We start from the raw sequence: 23,119 nt of genomic DNA on the forward strand, positions 1-23,119 counted from the left end.
TAGATGTTAAAGTGTAGTTAGTAGTATTAATTATCGTCAGTATCATTACTGCCATCATTTGAATAGCCGTGTTTATTGTATAGTACTCCACTAATTATGTTACCAATGGTTAATTGTGACGCCTACGCCCCTTTAGAATGAGGGATGCTACCAAAAAAATTGTTTGTATATATACTAATTTTTCAATTTATAATTTAAAAACTTAATGAGAATCAAAAGGAAGTAAAAAAGTTAGGAAACGAAAATGGTTTAATTAGTTATGGTAGAAAAATCAAATAATTACTTAAACTTAGTTCTTAAATAAAATTTCAAAACATTAGCAAAAAATAACTTTGACAGCGTAATGCATGTATAGATAGAAGAAATTAGTACTCCATTTAGTAGAGTGGTAGGAGTATATATTTTTAGTAGTGTTCGTGGTTCGCTAGAGATGTGGGAATTAAATTTATTAGGTTAGGAAGTTTATTTAATTTTATTTTAGAGATACACACATCCTTAGTAAGCAGGCGGTAAAATTCAAAGTGTAATTAAGTTAATGGGGAAGTAATAAGCTGGGGCATAATAATGATCGATCTTATCCATCAGCTTTAGGCGTTAGCTTTAGCTTTAGCTTTAGTCTGACATTGAGTTCATCCATTCATGCATTATTCTCTTATCTTGGTTTAAATGAGTCTTATTAGACTTTACACACTCTACCAAAACCCCTACTTAAATTATAAACCATCGATCTAAACTCTCTCTCTCAAATTGTATATTGTGAAAATGAAGTGAATTAAAGCAACGAAAAAGCGAAAGGCAAATACTAACATTAAAACCGATTTACTTTTGATGAAAAAGTTGAGCAAGCAAAGCTAACACAACTTAAATTGAATCACTATAAGATGGTTAATTACAACAATGGTTATACACATAAAACACCGAACCCATCATAATCCAAAGGAAAGCTAGTAAGAAAGAAGGAGATATATAGATTTGGGTAAAATTAGTGAGAAGATGATGGATGAAAGGCATCCTGGTGGCAATGATCCGGATTGAATGAAGAGGCGGCGTGGGTGTGGGTATCGGTGGTGGAGGAGGGAGGTGTATTGATGAAGGTTTGAGTCCAAGAAGGGCGCGGTTGGAAGTAGTGATCATGAAACTGGGGTTGGGGTTGGGGTTGGGTGGTGGATAAAGATTGCATGGCGGCCAAGGACGAGAGGAAGGAGGCGCCGCCGCTGTAGATGGGATGCGTTTGAGGAGGGAAGGGCCTGATTGGGTGTTGAGAGGGGGGAATTGGAAGAGGTTTGGGGCGCTTGGGCTTGCGACAGCCGCCGCCCACGGGGACGTTTCTTAGGGTTCCGCCGTGGGTCCAGTACCGCCGGCAGGCCTTGCAGAAGTAGCGCGGCTGCGACAGGCTGTAGTTGTTGTAGTAGCAGAACTTGGTGTTGGCGGAGTTGCAGCGCGGGCACTTCTGCGGCATCTGCTGATTCACGCCATTTCTGCGCTGCTGCTGCTCCTCCATATTCTTATGAGAATCAAATCAGACAATTGTTGACAATATAGGAATGATGAATGTGGAAAACGCAAACCCAACTGCCCCTTTTTGTTCTTCAGCTCTACGAAAAAGATTAACATAAAAATCAAATTTGTTCTCCCGATCAATCAAATTAATAAACCCTAGCTACCTAAATTATTAAATAAACTAACCTGAGATGGAAAATTGTTGGCAAGCCTGCAGAGATGGCGGCCGGCCAAAGGGGTGGCGGAGTGGTGGCTGTGTCAGCTTTATTGTCTCGTCTCTCTCTTCTTCTCTCTCTCTCTCGCTTTTTGTTCAAGAGAAGAGAGGATTCTATTCTATTCTACTGACATCACTTGGGGGGCCAACCAACCAAACTAAATCCTAATTTTCCTATTTCCAGTTTCTACTTTTATTACAAAAAAAAAATATCATGGACTTCTAAGATGAACGTGTATAAATACTCAAGTTGCGTTTTATACTAAACTGTTTTACAAGTTCAAAATGTTTTCACTTAATATAATTTCATAGGCAACAAATTATTTTACATCCAATAAAAACACCTAAATAAGCTACAAATTTGGGGTGATCCACTCTCGATTCTTTGTAATGTGTGCGCTCTACTTTTATTATTGATCAACTACGGAAATTATTAAGGAGTTAATAATAGTGATTCGTTAATAATGACCATACGGCTAACGCTAATCCCTTAAGATTATTAACTTCTGATTTGACGTGCTATAGAAGCATAGTTATTTCACTAATTTTTTTTTTTAATACTCCTACTGTTTTATTGCAGATTATATTTATCAGTGTAAATACGCGGAGTACTCAGGTAGGTGTAATTATTATCAAAATCATGCTTTTCCCTATAGTTGTACTTGTAGCTAGGTCTTCGTTTTCATTTCACTCTCTCTCATTTTTATTGCATAACATAACAACTTTATTTATGTTCTAATTTCTCTCTCTCACGTTTTAATTTTTTTTATTAGACTATATGTATATATGATGCGAGTCACCTTGCAATGATTGGGTAGTTTTAATTTAAAGCCCAACGCTGACGCTAAATTCCAATTGCTCCACCTTGAGTTTCTCTTCGCTTCGAGCTAGCCCAAATTTTCTAATTTAACTAGTCCATGGCCCAAGAAGCTCATAATATTGAGCCCAGCATGTAAAATTCAATTGGGCCTCTTCTCATCCATTTTTCTTAATTATAGATTAGCCTTTTATTTAAAATAATGACAAAAAAGATAGTAGGGTTTAGGGTAGTTAAATATTAGGAAATGAATCATGTAAGCATGCATAATTCCAAATTTCCAATACGACCACACAATTACTACTAAACAATAAAAAAAACATGCATTATGTAAGTAAGTAGCACAGTAGCAGAAACTTGTTCAAAGTAGACAAACTCCCAACAACAGGAAGGCACAATCTCTTCATACATAATGCATAGCATTTAACTTGAGATATGTATTGTATGGCTACTTCCAAACCTTCACCCACTGGTCATGGCTCACGGAGGCGATCATGTTAGTCTCCGGTGCATTTGCCATCGCAGATACAATACCTTGATGACCATCAAACTTCCACGTCTTGTTTCCCATCGTCGGGTTCCAGATATAAATGGACTGCATCGTACATAACAAATTAATTCCAATCACAAGCTTAGATAATGCAGTAGCAACAACAACAACGTACCTCGTAGGAACCCACAGCCACTACTTGAGAGTAAGCAGGGTGGAAGGTGCACGACGAGAACTCCCTACCACAAGCGGGCAACTCATGTATGCACTTTCCACCTGATACAATCGACCATATGCGCGTGCTGTCCTGACTCGTCGAGACGAGATATTCTCCACATACGTCCCAGCATATTGTACGGACGTCTTTTTCATGTCCCTGCAGGTAATTGAAGTAAGCACACATGCTGCTGATACGAATTCATGTGTGATCAACTTATATATGCTCCGAGTCTACCTCAAAGCGGTATCGGATCATGCCTGTTTCCACATCGATCATATTGATGACATTACCCGTAGCAGCTGCCAAGAGGTTCCCTTGTCGAGGCTGGAATCTCACCTGCCTATTAGCTCCCTGACATTCAACCATCAAAACTTGATATCAGAAACATATTAACATGTAACGTACAGACTTACACATTTTCCATCAGAATGATTCAAAATTCGGCAGAATATATGCTGAAGAAAATGACAAAGTTAAAACTCTATACTTGGTTCTTTTCTAAAAAGAGCTCATATGGTTCTAATTTTTTTTATTTTGAGAGGAAATTAAGGTTTGTTTTGCATAGTTGTCAAACACTTTAAGAAACCTGTAATTTGTTTTAAAGATTTTACAAACTCAGCCAAACACTCTAATCATATGAACAAAAGATTATAGCAGAAAAACTGAATAAACTGATTACAGAAAGATGAAACATAAAGCTAACAAATCCCACATGCAAAAGACGTTCAACAAAACTACACAAGCTGACCTTGAAAAAGCGAAAGCAAGCAGATTCTTTGAAATTCCATAGTCTGATCTCATCACTGCAATCACAAGAGCATACCAGATTGGACTTTCTTGGGTGGAAATCCACCGACATCACTTGATCCGCATGCCCAACAAGATTGTAAAGTATCTTTCTTGACTAAAACAGCAGAGGGTTAAACAGGTGAGCATATGTACTATCTGCTTTTAGTAAATCATTTATAGCTAAGTTTCCTTCAGAGGAACAACAGAACGCATAACTCAAAATTTCCAAATGTATGTTAAAGAAAGTAGACATTTAGTAGCATTCATTACATGCAAAGCATGTGATCTCTCGTCCAGTAAAAAAATATTAGCAACGGTGAAAAGCAACATTTAAAAGTTACAAGGGAAGAGTTATTACATTGGCTGCATCCCATATCTTCACAATTTTGTCAAACGACGAAGTTGCAAACATATGGGAATTTGGCTTAAATCGAATATCCGTAATGAGCTGAGTATGCCCTTGGACAGCATGTCTGGTAGATTGCTTTAAGTTCCAGATGAAAACCTGTAACAATACAATAACTTCAGTCACATACGAATTTTCACTCGTCAACAGAATTTCATGATGAGCTAAACTGCAGAACCTTTTTCTCATGCCCAGCAGTAGCTAAGAATTTCCCTTGGGTTGAGAAATCGCAGCATAATAGCTTATTATTGCTTGGGTGGAGACTTCTGATTGGCATGAAAGGAAAGTCTGCCAAAACATAAATTTTTTGAATAAGAAGTTAAAAATTAAACTGTATGAATCTTACTGCAGCTGTGTAATAGCATCTGTTGACATATGAACACCCTGGTCAGTACTCTGACTACACAATGACCTCTAACTTAAGTTTGATGAATTATAATATTGCCAAAAAGTTTGATGCCATGATAGATAAACACCTTGTCAGTTCTATACTGCACTAAATCACCAATACATTCAGGGTACACATATACATGAATAACCTTACATGCAAGTATTATGCTGACCTGACTTCCATAACAGAGAACACTTACAGAATGCCAAATAATTCCTCAACAAACAGCTGATCAAATCATTAAGCAGGAGTTCAACAACATAAATATCCCATGCATAAAGAGGGGGAAAAGATTAATAGCCTGCAGCTATTGCAACTTTCTGGTGGTTTATTTAATTTCTAGGCATTACGCTCTCTTTTTAATCATGTATCCCCTTCAACCCAATGCAGATACATCCACACAGAGAAAGAGATCATGGTAGCAGCAAATCATTACATGAAAATGAAACTTACCTTGCTGGTCCTTTTGTTTTTTTGCTGAAGTGTGGGTGGAGGAAATGTTCATATTGTTAGCAGCTTCATCATTTGAGAAAAAAGATGCTATTTCCTCATCTACTGGGCCCTCTGATTCAGTCATTTCAATCTACAGGAAAAGAGCAAATTTTAAAAGAACCAAAACTCTGGACACTGTTGGAGAGACTCAGTTTAGATTCAATCAAACCATTGTACCAAAATATAATATTTCTTCCTATACTATTAGATTATCTTATAAAGGCTTGTAACAAGAAGAAAAATGAAATACAGAAAATCAGTTTGAGTCCTGTTTTCTCTATTTAAATGGCATCTATATAATCATCAGGCACAACAAAATGTTCACCTCTCTCCAAGAAGCATGGAGTATTTGAAAGACTATAATGCTTAAAAAACAACTTTTCTGTAAAGAGAAAGCAGCACATGGCTGACATGAGATACCAACTCCACGATTCTTCATCTTAGACTTGATCTGGTGACTACAGAAATGCAAGCATGTATATGTGTATGGAATATAAAATGCATGTGCATGATTCAACAAGAAACTAATTAGTCTTCATAATTAATAAACCAACGGTGATGAATGAACTTAAGCAATTACGTACATCTAAAACATTTCCATCTGCCCATAAATGATAGTACCAAATACAGCCACATGATACTAATTCAAGAGATTCTGCTAGTGTTAAAGCTGAAAAAGCCGTCATGGTAGGTACCCCTTGTTCATGAAGAACGGTTTCTTAGAAAAAGAAGCTAACAAATTGAGTACTTCAAAATTGAATGACATTCTAACTTACTTGTATGCCTTTCCCCTTTGATCCATCATTAGAGAGAGCAGGATTTGTCATCATATTCGAATTTTCAGGTTCACTTATTATAAGCTTTTTTGATGCTTGTGCCTCCAAGTCAGATGAACTTTTTTGACAGATTTCTGTTGTAGACGAATTTTTCCTCTGTTGATCTGACACTGGGGTGTTAGCAGCATAACCGAATACCTGACATGAAGTCGTCAATAATTAATAGTTGAACTTCGGAAAGAAAAAACAGTGAGGAGCAGTCACGCAGCACATGCTAAATTGCATGGTCTTACTTGTGAAGATTGCCCCTGCAATGATACATCCTCTAATATCTTCCTTCCTGAAAGATTGGATTGAAAATGAACAATAAAAAAGGAGCAATCCAGAAGAAATAGGAAATCTAAGATATTAAACAACAATCACATCTTATAATAGAAATCTAAGATATTAAACAACAATCACATCTTATAATAGACACAAACTATATCACCAAAAATGTGTGGCTATGGCTATGCCAGGAAGATACAATATTCACGCAAACTATTGCAGACTGGTAAAATTTGGTAAGTAAGCTCATCCGTTAAATAAGTTCCATTGCCATAGCAATGCATATCTGAGCAATTTTTCCCAAGCACCAATAAAACAAAGGTGAATTTTAGCATAAATAAGATAATAAGATCAGCAACATTCTCCAGTCAGCGTACTAGTGAATTCCTATTTCCGACTAGAGGGAGACTAAACCACCTTAGATAAGACTTATCCCTCAAGCTTTAGATAGTGTCAGAAATCAAGGCTCAATCTAAGAATTGAAAATCGTTAAGATCTACATGATAGTCAAACCATGAGAGGGCCATGACAGAGGGGAGAAGTTTTGAAGATCAGAAGAGAGGTGTTGAAAAATGTTATGCTTGCAACAAAAACATTCCTAATACTAGCCCCCCAAAGTAGCTAATTCAATGCAAGTTAAAAATATCTTATTCAATTGCAAATTAAGGCAGAAGATATTTTCTGCTACATGTCTTCTCGGAAAAACATGATACCATGTATGTAGAGATTGCATAAATCCAAATGATGCCACATGCGCATGCATAATGTAAGCTGAAATTCATTGCACTGCCTGGTGTAATGGAGCATGGAACCAAAGAAACCGGTGCACTACAAGATCCAAACTGAGATAACTGCCCATGACGTTTTACATTAAAAACAATATATATATTGATAAATGGAAAATAATGTTAAATTGGCAACTCGATTATTTAGTTTACACTTATTTGTATGCATAAAATGATACAAGTATAACCCACCAAAATAAAGAGTAACTTCATTAATGCTGACATCTACTCTAGGAAATACCTATCAAATATAGCAATAAAATCTCTTCAATAACCACTTTCCTTCATAGTCCCTGATAATCTTACGAACAATCGACTCTAGTCAAACTATTTTGGCCTAACCAACCATTATTTCACTTATGCTTCTCGTAGCAATATGTCTACTGATAGTTCTCACTAACCAAACAAAATAAAAACAAGCCGCTTCTGCCTAAAATCTACATATAATAAATATAAAAATTTCAAAAAGACTAGAAGACCCCTTATGTAGGTCTTGCTTTGGCAACACTTGTCTGAAACCTCAAGTCTAGAACTTCAAGTATTATAGACAAACACGCTTATAAGGAATGCTCAAAGAATAGTGGCCTTTAAGACACACCTGTCACGTGGAAAAATGCCTCGAACATAAATTTACCCTAACGTTAGGTAAGGGTAGACACGTCATTTCATATATCTTTATTGTTGTTTTGGCAACACTTGTCTGAAGCCTCAGTTCTAGAACCTCAAGCATTATTGACAAACACACTTATAAGAAGTGCTCAAAGAACAGTGACCTTTAAGACACACCTGCCTCGTCGAAAAGTGTATCGAACATAAATTCATCCTAACGTTAGGTAAGGGCAGACATGTCATTTCATATATCTTTATTGAGGTTATAATAAATATTGGACTATCCTTTTAGTGTTATGTCAGATTTGAACTCATTTAAGTGATTCTATTAGTATATATTTGGGCCAATATAGTTGGTAACTATGAGAAACGCTTCTCCGATTATAACTGAAAAAGATTGAGTTCTTTTTGCTGCCAAAAGAAAGTAGCCATTGAGTGTACGGAGTTTAGTTGCAAAAGCTCCACTGAAGTTGGAAAAATGTTTGATATAAGAGATATGATGGTGGTGAGCAAAAGATATAGTATCCTAATAAACTACAACTAAGATCTCTATTAAGGAAAATGATTGATAACTTCCCTAAGAGCTAGCATAGACGATCGTCACATGAGCAATCATGGGAAAAGATCTTCTACTTCCTAACAAAGGAAGTTAGCCTTTGAACAGAAAGACATAGAAGAGTTTGCTTGCAAAAGCATCCACAAATTGGAGCATTTATGTAGAGTTTGAGATTCTATCGAAGACCTATTATCGCAAGTAACAAAACCGTGCTTTAAGTAGAAAAATCCTAATGATAAATTGAAATAGATCTTTATTGCTCTTGCTACTTAGAGGTGATCATCCCTTACATTAAAAGATAAGAAAGAATTTCAGTGCAAAAGCATTCATTTGTCGACCTTAATGATTCGAAGGTGGGAAGTTTAAAAATAACCTCTTAATAGACAACATATAGATTTATTTTAGGGATTGCAACTGATCTTGTCCTCAAAAGCTAACATTGGGGATTTAAAATATATACCACTACCGAAAATATGTGAGCTTTAGTTCCGAGTGTTTCCAAATATACTTCCAAATTCTATTTTTGCATCTATGCATTTCACTTTACCAACACTTGCCCAGTGCATAGAAATCTCTCATTAAATATATTATTGTCTAAATGTAAAGTTCAATAAGTTTTACATCCTCCTTATGAGTATATTTAGCTAATAGTTTGTTTAAGCATTACACGGATTCGAAAACTCCTATAGAAAATCATAGTCTCAAAATTCGAAAAACTATCTTGTAATGGAAGTATACATTTTCTTAAAAATGGTGGTTTTAGAACGAGTGATTTCCCCAGGGTGAAGGATTTTAGCTTTGGGACAATTTCCTTATGAAGAAAAAGATAAGGATTGAATGGTTAATTTTGAAGAGCAAAGATGATCTCTATTGTTACGAACTTACAGTAGGGAGGATAGATTGTCAGACAAAGATGAGAGTTTCAATAAAAAACTATTTGATCCACCCACAATCACAAAAGGTGAGATTTGGTGAGATCAAACAAAAAACATATTTGATGTAGCTATATCACTAGGTACATAATCTTATTAATGATGCATCGGTAGTATGAAAATCTTCGAAGTTAATGTATGTCGAAGCTTGAATGGAACAATTTTGGATGAGCCTTCGCGGCTTAGGTGACACTAGACCAATGTTGATGAGAAGTTCAACAAATAAAAGTTCGATGGGTTTTTAAGGCAACGATAGATTGCGGTTATTGGAGCAATAGAAATTTGTTAAGCTAGAGAAGTTGTTGAGACAACTAATCAAAGGAACCTAGGGCTAAATCCAAACATCAGTAATCGGTTCTTAATGCACCAAGATGGAACCTAATGAAGGCCATGCGCAGATTCTTGAGTGAATGTCGATCATTACATAGTTGAACAAGTTTTTGTAACGCCTACACCCCAACACTATGCATCTGTTTCAATGCACTGTCTAATCGGAACTACGTATTGTATCTAATATGAGATAAAATTTCAACACGATCATCTTTAGTACCTTCATATTGTCATTACTAACTCTCATCGACCATCACAACATAGTTGATGTACATATCATAATAATAGCAACATCTTGACCAACTCTCCTACTATATCATTATACTACCAATACAATCCTCTTGACTTCATCACTTGTGGTAACACTTTTCATATTCCCTTTTTCGGCATACCTAATGCTTCTACTTTGTTATCAATACCAAGCATGAGGCATTTACTATGTAATGGCAATAGTCAATGGACATACTAACTTTTGAAAGTTTCCATGTCCTCTTTAGCCTTAACTTTCTCGCTTCGCATTATGGAAGCTAAATCTAAGCTACCGCCAACTAATTATAAATTTTCTTTATAAGGAATGCATCCTAATAACCATGAAAAAACGACAAACTAAAATTGAACAAAGGTCACCCAACAAGCTTCAGAAAACAAGAAAAATAAATAGTCTGCCTCTTGTACAAACATCAAGAAGTGTTTTCACAAGCATTGCCTTTCTATGGATATCATTAATCAAGGCAATGGCTAATTTTTACTATAGAAGGCCAAAGTCATCTTAATAAACATGAGATTGAGAATTATTTGCTGCGCGGGCTGCTTCATGCATGAGCATGAGTTCTTGATTCAGGAGCTGGTATCAGGACATGCAGAGTTGGAACTTGCTGAAGAGCCTAAACCAGATTGACAGAAATCGGCTATCAATATGACCAACCAGGAAACTCCAAAATAATTGGACAGAACAGGACGGTTTGTCCTAGACCAACCAAAGCGATCATCATATAGGCCAAGTTATTTTGACATAACTTGTAATTGCATGAAAGAGTGATTCCATAGGGAAATGGTCACACATTCCTCCAATTTAACTGTACATTTTATGCAAGAAATGCAAGCACTTTGATAAGTCCCTAAGATTCAATCAGCATCTACCCGTTGAACCATCTTCAGAGAAACTTGACAAGCACATAACCTGTCAAGTTCTCCATAACCCATGCCAGAATAAAGATCCTAATTCATAGCCTAAAGGTAGTTTCTTGGGGAGAGATCACAGTTGAAAAAATAATGATAGGAAATTATGAAAAATTATATGTAGCATATCCTATCATACCTGTGAAGGAAAGTTTAAAGGTATGAAACATTTGTTTATGTATATAAGAAATAACTTTTGGGTTTGATCTTCCTAAAAATGTACGCTTATACCAAAGCTTATAAAAATATTTTAGTTAACTTGGCAGGGGGTGTATATATGCGTGGTGCATGCATCTTTTATGCAAGTTAACAAGAATAGTGCCGATATCACACATGAAAAATATATGATTGAAGCATATGTAAGATAAGTATGTAATTTTGAACAGTCAAATGTACAAACCAGCATCAGCATGTCCTATGTCATCCTGTACCAGCTTTGGTGCATAAGGAGTTAGCTCCGGTGGAATAGACCTCCTCAAGCCAGTACCATAGTTGACGTCCTGCAAAATACATAGTATATCTCAAATTCGTTTCACTGTGAAAATACACCAATTATTGAATGTAAAAATAGGCTTACATTGATAACTGGAATCTGCCGCTTGTTACTAACTTTCTTCTGACGGCGGCTGCAAAACCATATTTCACATTGAAGAACATATTAGCATCATGATTAAAGACAGTTGACCACATTTCACTTCTGAAATCAAAACCTGACTTTCAAGATCTTTGTGCTTTCTCAGTTTCCCCAATAACAAATCAAGACAGATAGAGATACAAGTATAACATGCAACAGATACTTAAGCATATTATTAATTCCAAGCAGATCAAGATAGTTATGTAAAATTATTTTTTGTGCAGAAGGCACCCAAACATCCAGCTGAACATATACATTCCTTCGTGTCAGCCTTTGCCTTTGCAGAATCACCCCCTTGATAGGTCTAGTTAACAGGTTATCAACTCAGATGGCCACAAACAAGGGCAGAAGAAGTTAGCATATTTAATGGGTAGACAGACAATGTTTGATAGAGCAATACCTTGAACTGCTTGCCAACGGCAACATGCTAGCTAAGTGATCAACATTAAGGACATGCGAGTTAGTATCAAGGCTCCTCGGAGGAAGCCTAAGATGCTCTTGCTCACGTGCCCTTTGAGCAACCAAATCTGCCATGATCTGCTCCTGCCTCATAGTGTTTTCTGGAAATGATAAGGGAGTTTGTCCGAACTGATTTGAGGTGAAATCCATGTTTGGCATCATAGATGGAAAAGCATTTTGCAGCAAACTTCCCATATTTGGCATTGGTGGTGGATTGACTGCCTGAGTCTGATTAGGAAGTCCTGACCTAGGCGTTGTTAGAGAGACATTCTGCATCATATAGCTGACATCTGGCACCGGAGAACCAGGAGCATTTGGCAGAACAGAGACATCATTCAGAGGTGTCTGAAAGATAACAAGAGAATCAACTTCAGTGCATGGATACCAGAAAGCAGTCAAACAAGTTCTTAGAAAAAAAATCGAAAAACCTCGGATGTACTGGCTTGATCTCCCTGAGGAACTCTAGAAATGAATACATCCCAAAACAAGGACCACCACTCTGACAGAAATCCTTCTGGTGGGGTGATAACTGCAGAATAAAATGTGAAACATCAAAATGAGTACCCATTTTAACTAAGCTGATTTGTTGCAACAACTTCCAATTAAAGTGTAATGAACAAAATTTAATGTTACAACGTTAAAGCACTCTTGTCAGATTATTTAGCCAGATTGGATCAACATATATGACAACTAAGTCATAATTTACTCAAAACCATTCGAGTAACTCGAGAAAACAACCATGCAAACAGAAAATAGTTATCAGTTCATCATTAAAAATTATTTTTAAAAGATGCAAACTACATGCCATTAACATAAATTTTTGTACACCTTTTCCACACACACACAAATAAACAAAATGATTCTGCAAACTTAATCAAGCGACTCAGATTCACTTCAAATACATAAGTTAAAGTAGTAGTAATAGTTAAACTCACATACATTAAGTAGACAACCATAAGCGACTGATAAATAATGTTCCTTCTCCTTTTATTGGAAAAGGTAAAATCAATTGGTTAAATCAAGCAAAGATGTAGTGATTCCATTAATAGATACATTCAATTCCAGAAAGCACAGAGTTGTAAAGTAAAGTAAAGGATCTCAAAAGAAACGGCCAGAAAGAAGTGATTTACCAACAGATTTGGGCTGAATATCAGCCTCGTCCGCTAAGATATCAGCAGTCATATGCAGCTTCTTCCTCTGTAAATAATCGTAAATGTACAAGTCCAACCTGCAAAAGAGAATGACGTTTTTTTTTAAAAAAAAAAAAAAAAACTCCAAACATCCGATTCGGAAAAAGGAAATAATTATCAAAATCAATAAACACAAAACCCTCAGAGAAAAAAAAGGGAAAAACTCGAATAATAGCTGTAAAATTTTAATAAAAAATAAAAAAAAAACAAAACAAAACAGTTTTACTCACATCTTCTGAGCATCCCAGTCATCCATGATAGCAGAAACCAAAATTCTCCGGGAGGCAGACGATTAAGGGGGAAGAAGAAGAAGAAGAAGAAGTAGCAAAACAACAGCAGGATTCCTGATTGTCTGTATATATAAGCAGCGGAAAGCATGAACCTCGAACTAAAAGGCAAAATTGTTTGATTTAAAGCAATAAATTGAGTGAGAGTTGGGTGTGAAAAGTGAGTGAGTGAGGAATGGTGGTGACGGAGGTCTAAGCGAAGGAAGTTGGTGCTAAAGCCATGCAAAATGATGCACTCAAATACAAAACAACAAAAAAACTTACAATTAAGAGAGAGAGAGAGAAAGAGAGAAAACAATCCTTTTACAGTCACTCACACTGTGTTTTCTTTTCTAATAAAACAGTATTCTGCTTACTTTTTTCCTCTTTTTTTAGTTTGACCCCATATTTTCTAGGTAATTCCACTACCCACAAATATTATTGGCACTTAATTTCGAATATTTGTTAGTAATATTTCAATGGTTGTTGAATTCGAATAGAAGTTTTCCAAATACTTTATTCTTCAATAAAAGAAAAACTGATTTTGTCTGTGTGTGGCTAAAAAGGGAATAAAAGTCTTTCCTAGGATCAGATCGATCATAATTTTAATTTAATCCACAGGAAAAAAGCTAGTAATATTTGTCAATGCAAATTTAAATAATGTTGAAAGAATTTTGTTGAGTGTGTGGTGAAGTATGGTAAGTTGTTGCGCATTTTTTTCGAAAAGTTATGAAATCTGCTTTGCTCATTTTCCAGAATATAAGTTCATATGTCGTTGAATTTAGGAAGAAGATAAAATTATTTCTGGTAGATGTTTGACGGTGGCAAATGTAATTTTTAAATTAAAATTATTGTGTTTTAAATGAATTTTTATTGTAACTAATAAGAATGTATACTGTTATAAATTAGGCTAATAATTGGTAACTAAGGATTTTTCAAAACAAAAACTTATCTCTACGATAGTCAAGATTTTGAAAACAAAATAAATGTAGATTGCATAAATAAACTATTTGTTTCTAAAAATGTACAAGTAATACTATCAATCTTTGACTCAAAGCGTTGTTGGCTCAGTCTCTTTAATTCAAATCAATATTAATTAGATTGCCTATCTGGTTATGAGAAATAAGAACAAAAACCAGCGATGCGTTATTATCTTCGAATACTTTGTCAATTCTTCAATTTAAATCCTAGATTATCCATAACCATTGTTCGTTTCACTGTCATTTTTTAAGAAATTGCATATTTGGAATTAATATTGAAGAATTCAAGTTCTATTTTATAATTCTTTTATACTTAATATTTAATTTATAGTCGAGACATTTAATTCTCTTATCTCATGACATACATACTATCTCATCCGATCCCATCCTTTTTATCTCTTATTAATCGACTTCCGATCCAACAATGCCACATCAACTTTCCGATCCGCCCAAACCGCCCTATCCCACCCGCCTCATCTCTAAGATTCGACTTTTTCTCTTTTATTTACAGACTCCAATCCGATAATGCTATGTCAACTATCTGATGATCGAAAAAATTGAGTGAATTGGTACAAATTGGAGAATCTTGATATTACAGCGAGATGATGATTAAATCACAACACCAGTTATAGTATGTTATTAAATGAAAACAGGTCTTAAAGACTCAATAAATAATCCGCCTCAAATTGGGCCGGCCCATATTTTTATAGATTTGAAAAAAAATCTGTGACTCCAAAACTTTGCTATATGAAAAATCCATGTATGGATTTATGAGCTGGGCCGAATATATCTTGTTTGAAAACCAATAACTATTGATCTTGCGTGGTTTTGGGTGAGATGATAAGTAATGCAAAAGTGAGCCCAATTTTCCAGCCCACAAATGGTATAATATTGGTCTTGTGTGGAACAAGTGAAGAATAAGTCTGAATTGTGTGAGAAGAACCTAAGCATCTTGATGCAATAGAATCACAGATTCACGATGTATATTTTACTCATAAAAAGAGAGAAAAAGAATCACAATGTACATTGGTACATGAGGTTAACAGGTCCTATAATTATGGTGATCCAAAATAAGTCCAAGTTATCCAAAAACTGAGAAGAAATGAAGTTCGTGTTAGGTTTACCGTTCATCAAGACGAAAGAGGATAAGTCGAGGGGAGGTAGGGAGGGGATAAGGATTCCTGACAATCACCTTCTCATGTATGTAGATTGTTCGGATGTAATTGTTGGCATTGATCTTAGTAACATCTTACTAATCTGGAACTGTATTGTGAAGTGATCTAAATCAAGAATCAGTTGCTTTTGCTTTTCCCTGCATCTTTATTTCCTAAGCCAATCTCCTGCATTTGATGCTCGACTGAGACAAGGCCCGTCTCCGCTAGAAAGCTATGAAATGTAGACATTGAAATGTTAGGAAACCATGATCATGGACTTTGATTTCAACATATTCACTTAATTTCACTTCTAAATAGCTCCTAGTCCTATTGCAGCAGTTTCACAATTAGAAACATAACAAATGCCAAAAGAAAAAAGGCATCCATCACCCCTGCAAGATGATTTCTTTTTCTTCTCTCCATCAAATTTGACAAGAATAAATTCCAAGAATGTTTACTATGAACAAATAGCATTCAGGAAAGATAACCAATTCAATCAAATACAGCAAAATTTGGACTGGCAATTGAATCCAACTCTTAGCAACTAATTCCCCACGGGGAATATCACCAAACACCGAGAGTGCATTATGAACCTAAGTCTCATAACTACAAATCAATAATCAACATATTTTTCAAATTCGACATTACCAATTAAAAATAGTGGTAGAATAGAATGGAGATGTGAATTTGGAATACCGACCCGCTAAGAAGCACGAAGAGAGTGGCGGCGATGAGTACAAGGAAGGCGACATGGAATATTAAGGAAGAGTCTCTGGATGAAAAAGCTAATCCCAGCATAGCAGCGAGGCACACGCCCAGCATAAAAAACGCCATCTTTAGCGTGTTCCAGGTCGCACCCTGAAAAAAATTCACATTTGAGATCAATCAGGCTACAAATAATTGATAAATCATTCAAAAAAAGCAGAGACGTTGACTCCAGGAGCTAAAGCTCCAAGCATGACTGCTTCTGCAGAGGAGACGCTCGACGCTTCAGCCTCCATTGTAGGGATATTAGATCTTTGTTAATCAGTTTTAGATGGGTGGAGACGAAGGTGCGTGAAGAGATGGTGTGCTGCGACGTCGTAATGATAGTTAACCAAAAAAATAAAATCTTACAATTAACATTCCTAAAATATTTTTAAAAATTTAATTCCATGGGAGGACTAATATTTTATTTGAGCACCACTCACTCACGTTTGATGCTTATTTGTTTCGATTTATATATTTTTGATTTAATTCTAATACATTAAATAATGTTATTGAAATTTTTTATTTTATAAAATTTAAAAAATCAAAGCTCTCATTTTTTCTATAATTTCTAAATTAATAAAATAATAAATCAAGGTTTGACATTTAGTGAAGCGTATAGGAGTATAGGACTATCAAATATATATTGGGTATGATTAAGTAATTTCACTGTTCTAGTGAAGCGTCATCTTTAATTTGGTTGCGACAACCTTCTTTATTCATAATGTGACTCACATACTTATTGTGTGATGGGCTATATTCATTATAATAACTTAAACTAAATGTTACGATGAAGTAACATATGAATCAAATTTAATTTAATCTAATTATATTTTATTGTTAATTGGTAGTATATTATTTTATAGAAATAAAAAGAAATGTTAAGAAAGATTTGTGAAATTTTTTAGCTTGATTTAAAAATAGTTATGCAATATTCAATAAAAAAAAGTAAATCTTTTCTTAAATATGTACATCTATATTTCATTTGAAAATACAGTAATATTTTTCTAAATTGTATAAAAGGTCAATAAATCATTTTTAATGTAAAATATCTAAAAGTCCAATTATATACTCACCTTATAATAGATGTTACACTTTCCTCTTTAGATTATTCCACAAAATTGCTTTGAGTTGAACCAATGCTCGCACTGAAGGGTGAAGCATCAAGCAATAGTTCCTATTGAAAAGCTTTTGCCATGATCCGTTTTTAACAGTCGTAGAAAAGCTAGAAAGACAAAATTCCACACTTTTATATACACAAAAGGATTGTTGACAATCTCTCTATAGAAAATAAATAGAGCGTTGCAGTCAGTTTCCCATAAAAGTAGGATAAGAGGGAGGCTGCAGCTGCCTTTCTTTCTCCTTGAGATAGTGCAGCAGTGGCGGCTGTTGATCATGGCCGACCTCCATTCCAACACCACATCCATAAGTATATGGTCTTTGGTACCCAAGAAACATCCTCTCTCTCTTTTCCTCTCCACCAACATAGTATTCCGGACTCCCCCAATACACCATTGGATTCGATACCAAACGGTTTCCCCATTGGTCACACAGCTCGAAGCTCGAAACCTCGTTCACTGGGATCGGATTGCATCCACTGTTTCTGTAGTGATACAACCACTCAGAAGAGCTCATACCAAGGACTGGAGGGTATCCGTTCACAAATGCAGGCCGGCCCAATGGGGCCGCACCAAGAATGCCATCTGCACCGGGGTGGATCCAAGAAGCGTCATCAGGCAACACGGGGGCCGAAGGAACTGGAGCAACGTAAGGGGGGGAGTCGTGCACTATTGTTGAGATGTGGCCCGCTGTCGCCCTTTCAGGGTCTCTGGTATTGTTGAAGGACGTGGACGCTGTTTCATCAATAGGACTTAGTTTTTGTCTGCTAAAACCACTAATTATCTCTTTCTCCCTTTCGGTGCTCGAGCTTGCTTTGCTGAGGACCCAACCGCTGAGGGAGGGGGGTCCGGTAGGCCTACTGTCACCGGAATTTGAGGTGGTGGGGCAGAAACTGAAGGAGTCGGCATCTTCCCCGTTCTGACCAGCAGATAATGATGTGGCTCTTCGCAGCCACTCATCAGCAGATGGTATTGGTAGGTGTGGCTCACTGGGATCTTTTGTAGCTTTAGAGATATACAATGGCGCTGAGTTGCGTCTCGTGATTGGCTTGAAGAGAATGACTTCTTCCTCTTCCGCAGCCACAGATTTCTCTTCATCAGCTTCATGAGATGCTACTACACTTTCCACGTCTCCTTGTTCTGGCAAACTTGATGTCTTCTCAGGAGAAATTCTGGACTTGCTCTTTATTAGTTTGGCAGCATCAACAATTCGCTGCAAACGGCCTTTGTTTCTACAACGGTAGTCATCCACGCACTCCAGATGAGTCGTGAAATCCAGCCTTACATGAACATGATTCAACGGGTAGAAGCCCCGCAGCTCATGGTCTTCCCAGAGAGCAGTATGATCAAGAGATGTTCTATTTCCAAATTGCTCAATTCGATCCGAGAGGTCAACCAGAGCATTAAAAAAGTAGGACATGGCATTTCTAACCCTTTCATCAGCATCATATGTCTGCACCATATCAAGTGATCCTGCTAGCCACTCTACAAATACAAGCACAGATGGCAAAAGTGGGGAAATACCCATCTCCTCTCCCATCACACATCTCTCTGTAAGGCGACCCATGAAGATGAATATAGTAGCAAATGCTAAAGGTGATAGTGCAGAATGTTTGCAATCATCATCCTTCCCATTCGGGGAGTCCTCTTGCTGCACGCTCTCTGTGAGGCTGTGAACAATGAATATGAATATCGACACAACTTGAATAGCACGGTAAGGACCTCTTCTGGAAGAGTCCAAGCGCTGGTAAGACTCCAAAGAGACAGTAAGCTTCGTGTCATCCACTGCCAACAAAGTGTCTAAGCTGTGCAACGCTGAAGCAAGGGTGCACGGGTATTCCTCCAAACTGCATAACATCAGAACAAAATCCAATTTCAGAAACTCAGTCAAAAACCTCGTTATAAACTATGTAGAAATACTTATTACAACTAACTTTCACAAACAGTGGGGTAGTGAGACCTTTGTCCTCATTAATGAATAGATAGTACTCAATATGAAAGTATTGTAGCATATGGCCGAAACTACCTTGATCTGATTAAGAGAAAGCTTATAGTTCTAACAAGAATGGGCCATAAATCAAACTTTTCGGAGCAAATGTTATCCAAGTCTTCTGGGTTGCTGCTATGTGCAGAACCATTCTTCTCAAGGCATTTATTGTGCAGGTAACCTCTTTTTGAAGGGTTTAAGAAGTCGGGCTGCATCTCGAATGATATCAACTTAGCAGACCTGTTCTGCAGATCCATAAGAAACAATTGAAAGGTCACTACCAAGTTCAACCAAAAACTAATTTCTACTACACACTCCCTCTGTCCCACAATATTGGCACCTTTCTATATGAGGTGTGCCTCATTCTCCACTAACAATCCTTCAATTACCTATTCTTTCAATCTCCCTCTTACTTTACCAACTTCGCATTAAAACTCGTGCCATCCCCAAAGTCCCTATTTTTATGGGATGGAGGGAGTACTAAATAGAGAAATCACTCATTTAATCCCTGTTCTTAGAAAACTAGGTGTTCGGGAGGAGATTGATGATTACAACAGAGGACTACAAATTTTACCTCTTCAAAGAGTAGCAAAATATTTTTCCAAGCATCGGGAAAAGGCTCCTTGACCGCCAAACTCCTTATACAATGATACAATGCAAGAAAAGGATCACCGACGTATGTTGCCAATAAAGCCAACTGCATGCATGCTCAAAAGTTTAGATTCCCTAAGTAGTATAAACAGTGTTGTGGTTGAGTCAGACTACACTCATTAATTCATTTACTGAAACAACACAGACATGAGGCCCAAAGACGAGCTAGTTGATTCTGAGATTTGCTATTTGGATATATATATATATATATATATATATATATATATATATATATATATATATATATATAATGACCTTCCGTGTTTTTGGTTAATTATTGACCATTAGATCACCTAATCCTAAGGCCAAGATTTGGGCTGCATTTCTGGATTTAGATGCATTATTGTTTGGATCATCTCCCTATATATATATATATATATATATGCACACACACACACACAGACAGGCGAGGTACCTGATTATGGGGATTCCCACTATCTGGCCACGTTCGGGTTGCTTCTAGGTAGTGCATCGCTGCAGTTGACCACTCACAAGCATCGGGCTTCTTGATAATCTCAGTATATCTAGCTAGATCTCCAAGGCAAATTAAAAGGCGATGACATGTATGTTGACATGCATGCAGCTTATTAGGTTCGATGGAAGATGACCAGCGATCCGTATTATTAAGGAAAACTTTTGCAGGGAGCCCGCAAGCTCTTCGCATTTTGACAATTAAATTCATGTAGAACTCAGTTGATTTGGACAAGAATGACTTGATTTCTTCCAAGCCTTTATCAATGCTGGTCTGTGAATTAATACTATCAGGTGGACCATTGTTCCTCTTAGTCTCTCCATTATGAGATCTTTGCCTAGCTCTTCTACGAAATTCAACGATGAGCTCGTAATGCAGCTTCCACATATGATGCTCAACTTCTTGAAGCTCAAGTAAGTGATTGCTGTTCAATAGAATGTTTTCATATACAGCGCGGATTTGGTGGTATAACTCGAGAACATCCTCGTGTAAAATACCCTTTTTATAGATCAATTCTAACATTTGTTTCTCAGCATTAACAACCTATGACAATAGCGAAAAACAACACAAAAACTGGTGACTATTTCTTCAAGTCAAACTCATAACATGCATATACATATGTGTGAACTAAATCTTATAACATTTATATAATATAAAATTTCAATAAAAATGAACCAAAGGAAGCATCAAGAAGTACCTCAAGGAAAGATTTTTGCAGTTCCATCTTGTTTGGCTGATCGGATGCAGCTATTGAACATGAACTCAACAAGCCAAGTTTTTCTCTTTACCACATGTATGATTCATGAAGGTCTATCTGTAAACAATAGCCAAAGAAATTGATGTAGGAACTGTTGTTCGATATACGAAATGTTTGATTTCAACACAAAATTAGTATTTGACACACAGTTATTGAGTCTGGGAACTAGAATGGGTGTGGTGCTATAAAAAACATAACAGAGAAACATCAAGAAGTAACATTCACTGTAATGCCTATACTTTTATAAAATAAAAAATGTAAAAAAAATGATAAATGTACTCCACTTGCATCAGTGAATTAGAAGAAGACCTTTAAGTTAAAGAGTCCAAACTAAGAGTAGGAAAACATAAAATACTTGTGTCAAACCATTGCACATTATAGGATCCTCAAAAGGAGAAACAAAGACTGATAATGTTCAGCTCTAGTTTCATAATGTCTCAAGTCACTTCTTTGTGATAAGTCGAAAACTCACTTCTCAAAGTCTGCCTTATTTTCTTTTCAATTTTGAGTCATCCGGTTGAACTCCACTTTAGCTGATAAGCAGTTCTAGCACATTCTTTAGGTAGAGTACTAGCTCATCGACATAAATTATGTGATACTCCTACAAATTAGGTCACTCGTACTACCGAACAGCAGTGGTACCAACAAGGCAACAACTCTACCATGATTTAAGCTTTGCTATTCTTTGCTCACTCTATCATGATTATCACAGAAATATAGTTTATCAACACAAACAATTCCAAGAGTCAGAGAGATTAATTACTATGCCGGCTAAGTTTTCGAGCGTGCTCGGTTTCTGTCAACGAGAAAGCCCACTGTACAAAATCTTACTTTGTTCATCAGTTCACTATCATCATAAACTAGGGACTCAACTAAACTTGCAAATCACCTTTGGAAAGAATAAACCACAAACAATCACTATATCTGACCATAAATTTGATTCCTGAAGCTTGCAAAACAGATCGTCAAAGCCCCAAATTCATAATCAATAAAGGCATCAATACAGCAAAAGAATCAGAATCATCGAAACACCAAACTTAACATATACTATAGCTGAAAAATTCAATCTTTTCTGGTTCTTAATTAGCTCAACAAACGAGAAACAATCATAAAACAGAACAGCCTCACCTGAAGAATTTGCAGTTAAAAACAAAGAGACACTTTTTAGAGAGAGGGAGAGAGAAAGACAGAGTGAAAGTGCTACAGAAATCGTTTATTCCGACAGTGAAACAGAGACCAAAAGACAAGGAGGATGTCGTTTATGAAGTTGAAGAATTATAATAGTAGAAGCAGTAGTATGTTTTTGCCCCTTTCTTTCTGGCACTTTCACGCATTTATTCAAACAGATATACAACGTGGCTACTCATAAGCTCAAATGGGCCTCCCACCATACCCATTTTCTTATCTGAAAATTTATTCTTAATTTACTACAGCGAATCACTTACTAAATCATCTTCTAAATTGGTAGTTAGCTCCTTTCCCATTGCACCACGCTACTGCGATTATTTTGTGATAAGGGTCGCTGTTCAAAATATCTAATTATAATCTACACAGTCAAAAGGTTGAATGTTTTAAGTCATGCGTATTTGTTTCTTCTTTTAGGGGTTGGAATTTGGTAACTTTGCAAATGTGTCTCCACTATCAGAAATATCTATTTTATTAATTAAATTCATTTTATTAGTTAAATAAATTTAGAAAAAGATAGGCCCCTAGTAGTTGGTGTTAGGTTTTAATCAATAATTATTTACGTATCTAAGTAGGTCTTTTGTGTAGGATATCATAATTTTGATAACTCAACATTACCAATTTGTTTAATTTATCTACGCGACATGAAATTAATAACTTTGATATCGTGGAAAATTGGCTACTAAAAAACAATGCTTGTTGGGTG

The 23,119-nt window shown here is 36.2% G+C and overlaps 4 protein-coding genes across 7 annotated transcripts; all 4 read right to left on the reverse strand.

Annotated features, from left to right (window-relative positions):
* Nucleotides 1-803: 803 nt before the first annotated feature.
* Nucleotides 804-1,886, reverse strand: LOC125202381 (dof zinc finger protein DOF4.1-like). Its single transcript, XM_048100769.1, has 2 exons — nt 1,687-1,886; nt 804-1,595 (listed from the first exon to the last, which is right to left on the reverse strand). Exon 2 carries the CDS (start codon nt 1,499-1,501, stop codon nt 983-985), a length of 519 nt encoding a protein of 172 aa, XP_047956726.1. The 5' UTR covers nt 1,502-1,595; nt 1,687-1,886; the 3' UTR covers nt 804-982.
* Nucleotides 1,887-2,835: 949 nt separating this feature from the next.
* On the reverse strand, nt 2,836-13,469 carry LOC125222629 (transcriptional corepressor LEUNIG_HOMOLOG-like). The gene is made up of 15 exons (XM_048125749.1): nt 13,327-13,469; nt 13,037-13,134; nt 12,335-12,435; nt 11,848-12,251; nt 11,391-11,439; nt 11,214-11,313; nt 6,389-6,435; nt 6,096-6,293; nt 5,281-5,410; nt 4,615-4,724; nt 4,389-4,535; nt 3,990-4,145; nt 3,476-3,592; nt 3,197-3,397; nt 2,836-3,126 (listed from the first exon to the last, which is right to left on the reverse strand). The coding sequence occupies exons 1-15, from the start codon at nt 13,350-13,352 to the stop codon at nt 2,980-2,982; spliced, it is 2,031 nt and encodes a 676-aa protein (XP_047981706.1). The 5' UTR covers nt 13,353-13,469; the 3' UTR covers nt 2,836-2,979.
* Nucleotides 13,470-15,294: 1,825 nt separating this feature from the next.
* On the reverse strand, nt 15,295-16,578 carry LOC125217883. Of its 3 annotated transcripts, XR_007175834.1 has the most exons (4): nt 16,426-16,578; nt 16,197-16,354; nt 15,535-15,728; nt 15,295-15,434 (listed from the first exon to the last, which is right to left on the reverse strand). XR_007175834.1 is itself a non-coding variant. In XM_048119455.1 (3 exons), exons 1-3 carry the CDS (start codon nt 16,495-16,497, stop codon nt 15,635-15,637), a joined length of 324 nt encoding a protein of 107 aa, XP_047975412.1. In that variant the 5' UTR covers nt 16,498-16,578; the 3' UTR covers nt 15,295-15,634. The 3 variants fall into 3 exon arrangements, 2 of the variants coding, with proteins under 2 accessions (XP_047975412.1, XP_047975421.1); XM_048119455.1 differs by having other exon boundaries at nt 15,295-15,728; XM_048119464.1 differs by having other exon boundaries at nt 15,295-15,728; nt 16,197-16,330; nt 16,426-16,570.
* Nucleotides 16,579-17,399: 821 nt separating this feature from the next.
* On the reverse strand, nt 17,400-22,556 carry LOC125200895 (nonsense-mediated mRNA decay factor SMG7-like). Of its 2 annotated transcripts, none has more exons than XM_048098719.1 (6): nt 22,357-22,556; nt 21,169-21,285; nt 20,415-21,014; nt 19,923-20,045; nt 19,388-19,593; nt 17,400-19,208 (listed from the first exon to the last, which is right to left on the reverse strand). In XM_048098719.1, exons 2-6 carry the CDS (start codon nt 21,193-21,195, stop codon nt 17,552-17,554), a joined length of 2,613 nt encoding a protein of 870 aa, XP_047954676.1. In that variant the 5' UTR covers nt 21,196-21,285; nt 22,357-22,556; the 3' UTR covers nt 17,400-17,551. The 2 variants fall into 2 exon arrangements, with proteins under 2 accessions (XP_047954676.1, XP_047954677.1); XM_048098720.1 differs by having other exon boundaries at nt 21,701-22,556.
* Nucleotides 22,557-23,119: the final 563 nt, after the last annotated feature.

This window comes from Salvia hispanica, chromosome 1 (assembly GCF_023119035.1).
Source record: "Salvia hispanica cultivar TCC Black 2014 chromosome 1, UniMelb_Shisp_WGS_1.0, whole genome shotgun sequence".
Lineage (NCBI taxonomy): Eukaryota > Viridiplantae > Streptophyta > Magnoliopsida > Lamiales > Lamiaceae > Salvia > Salvia hispanica.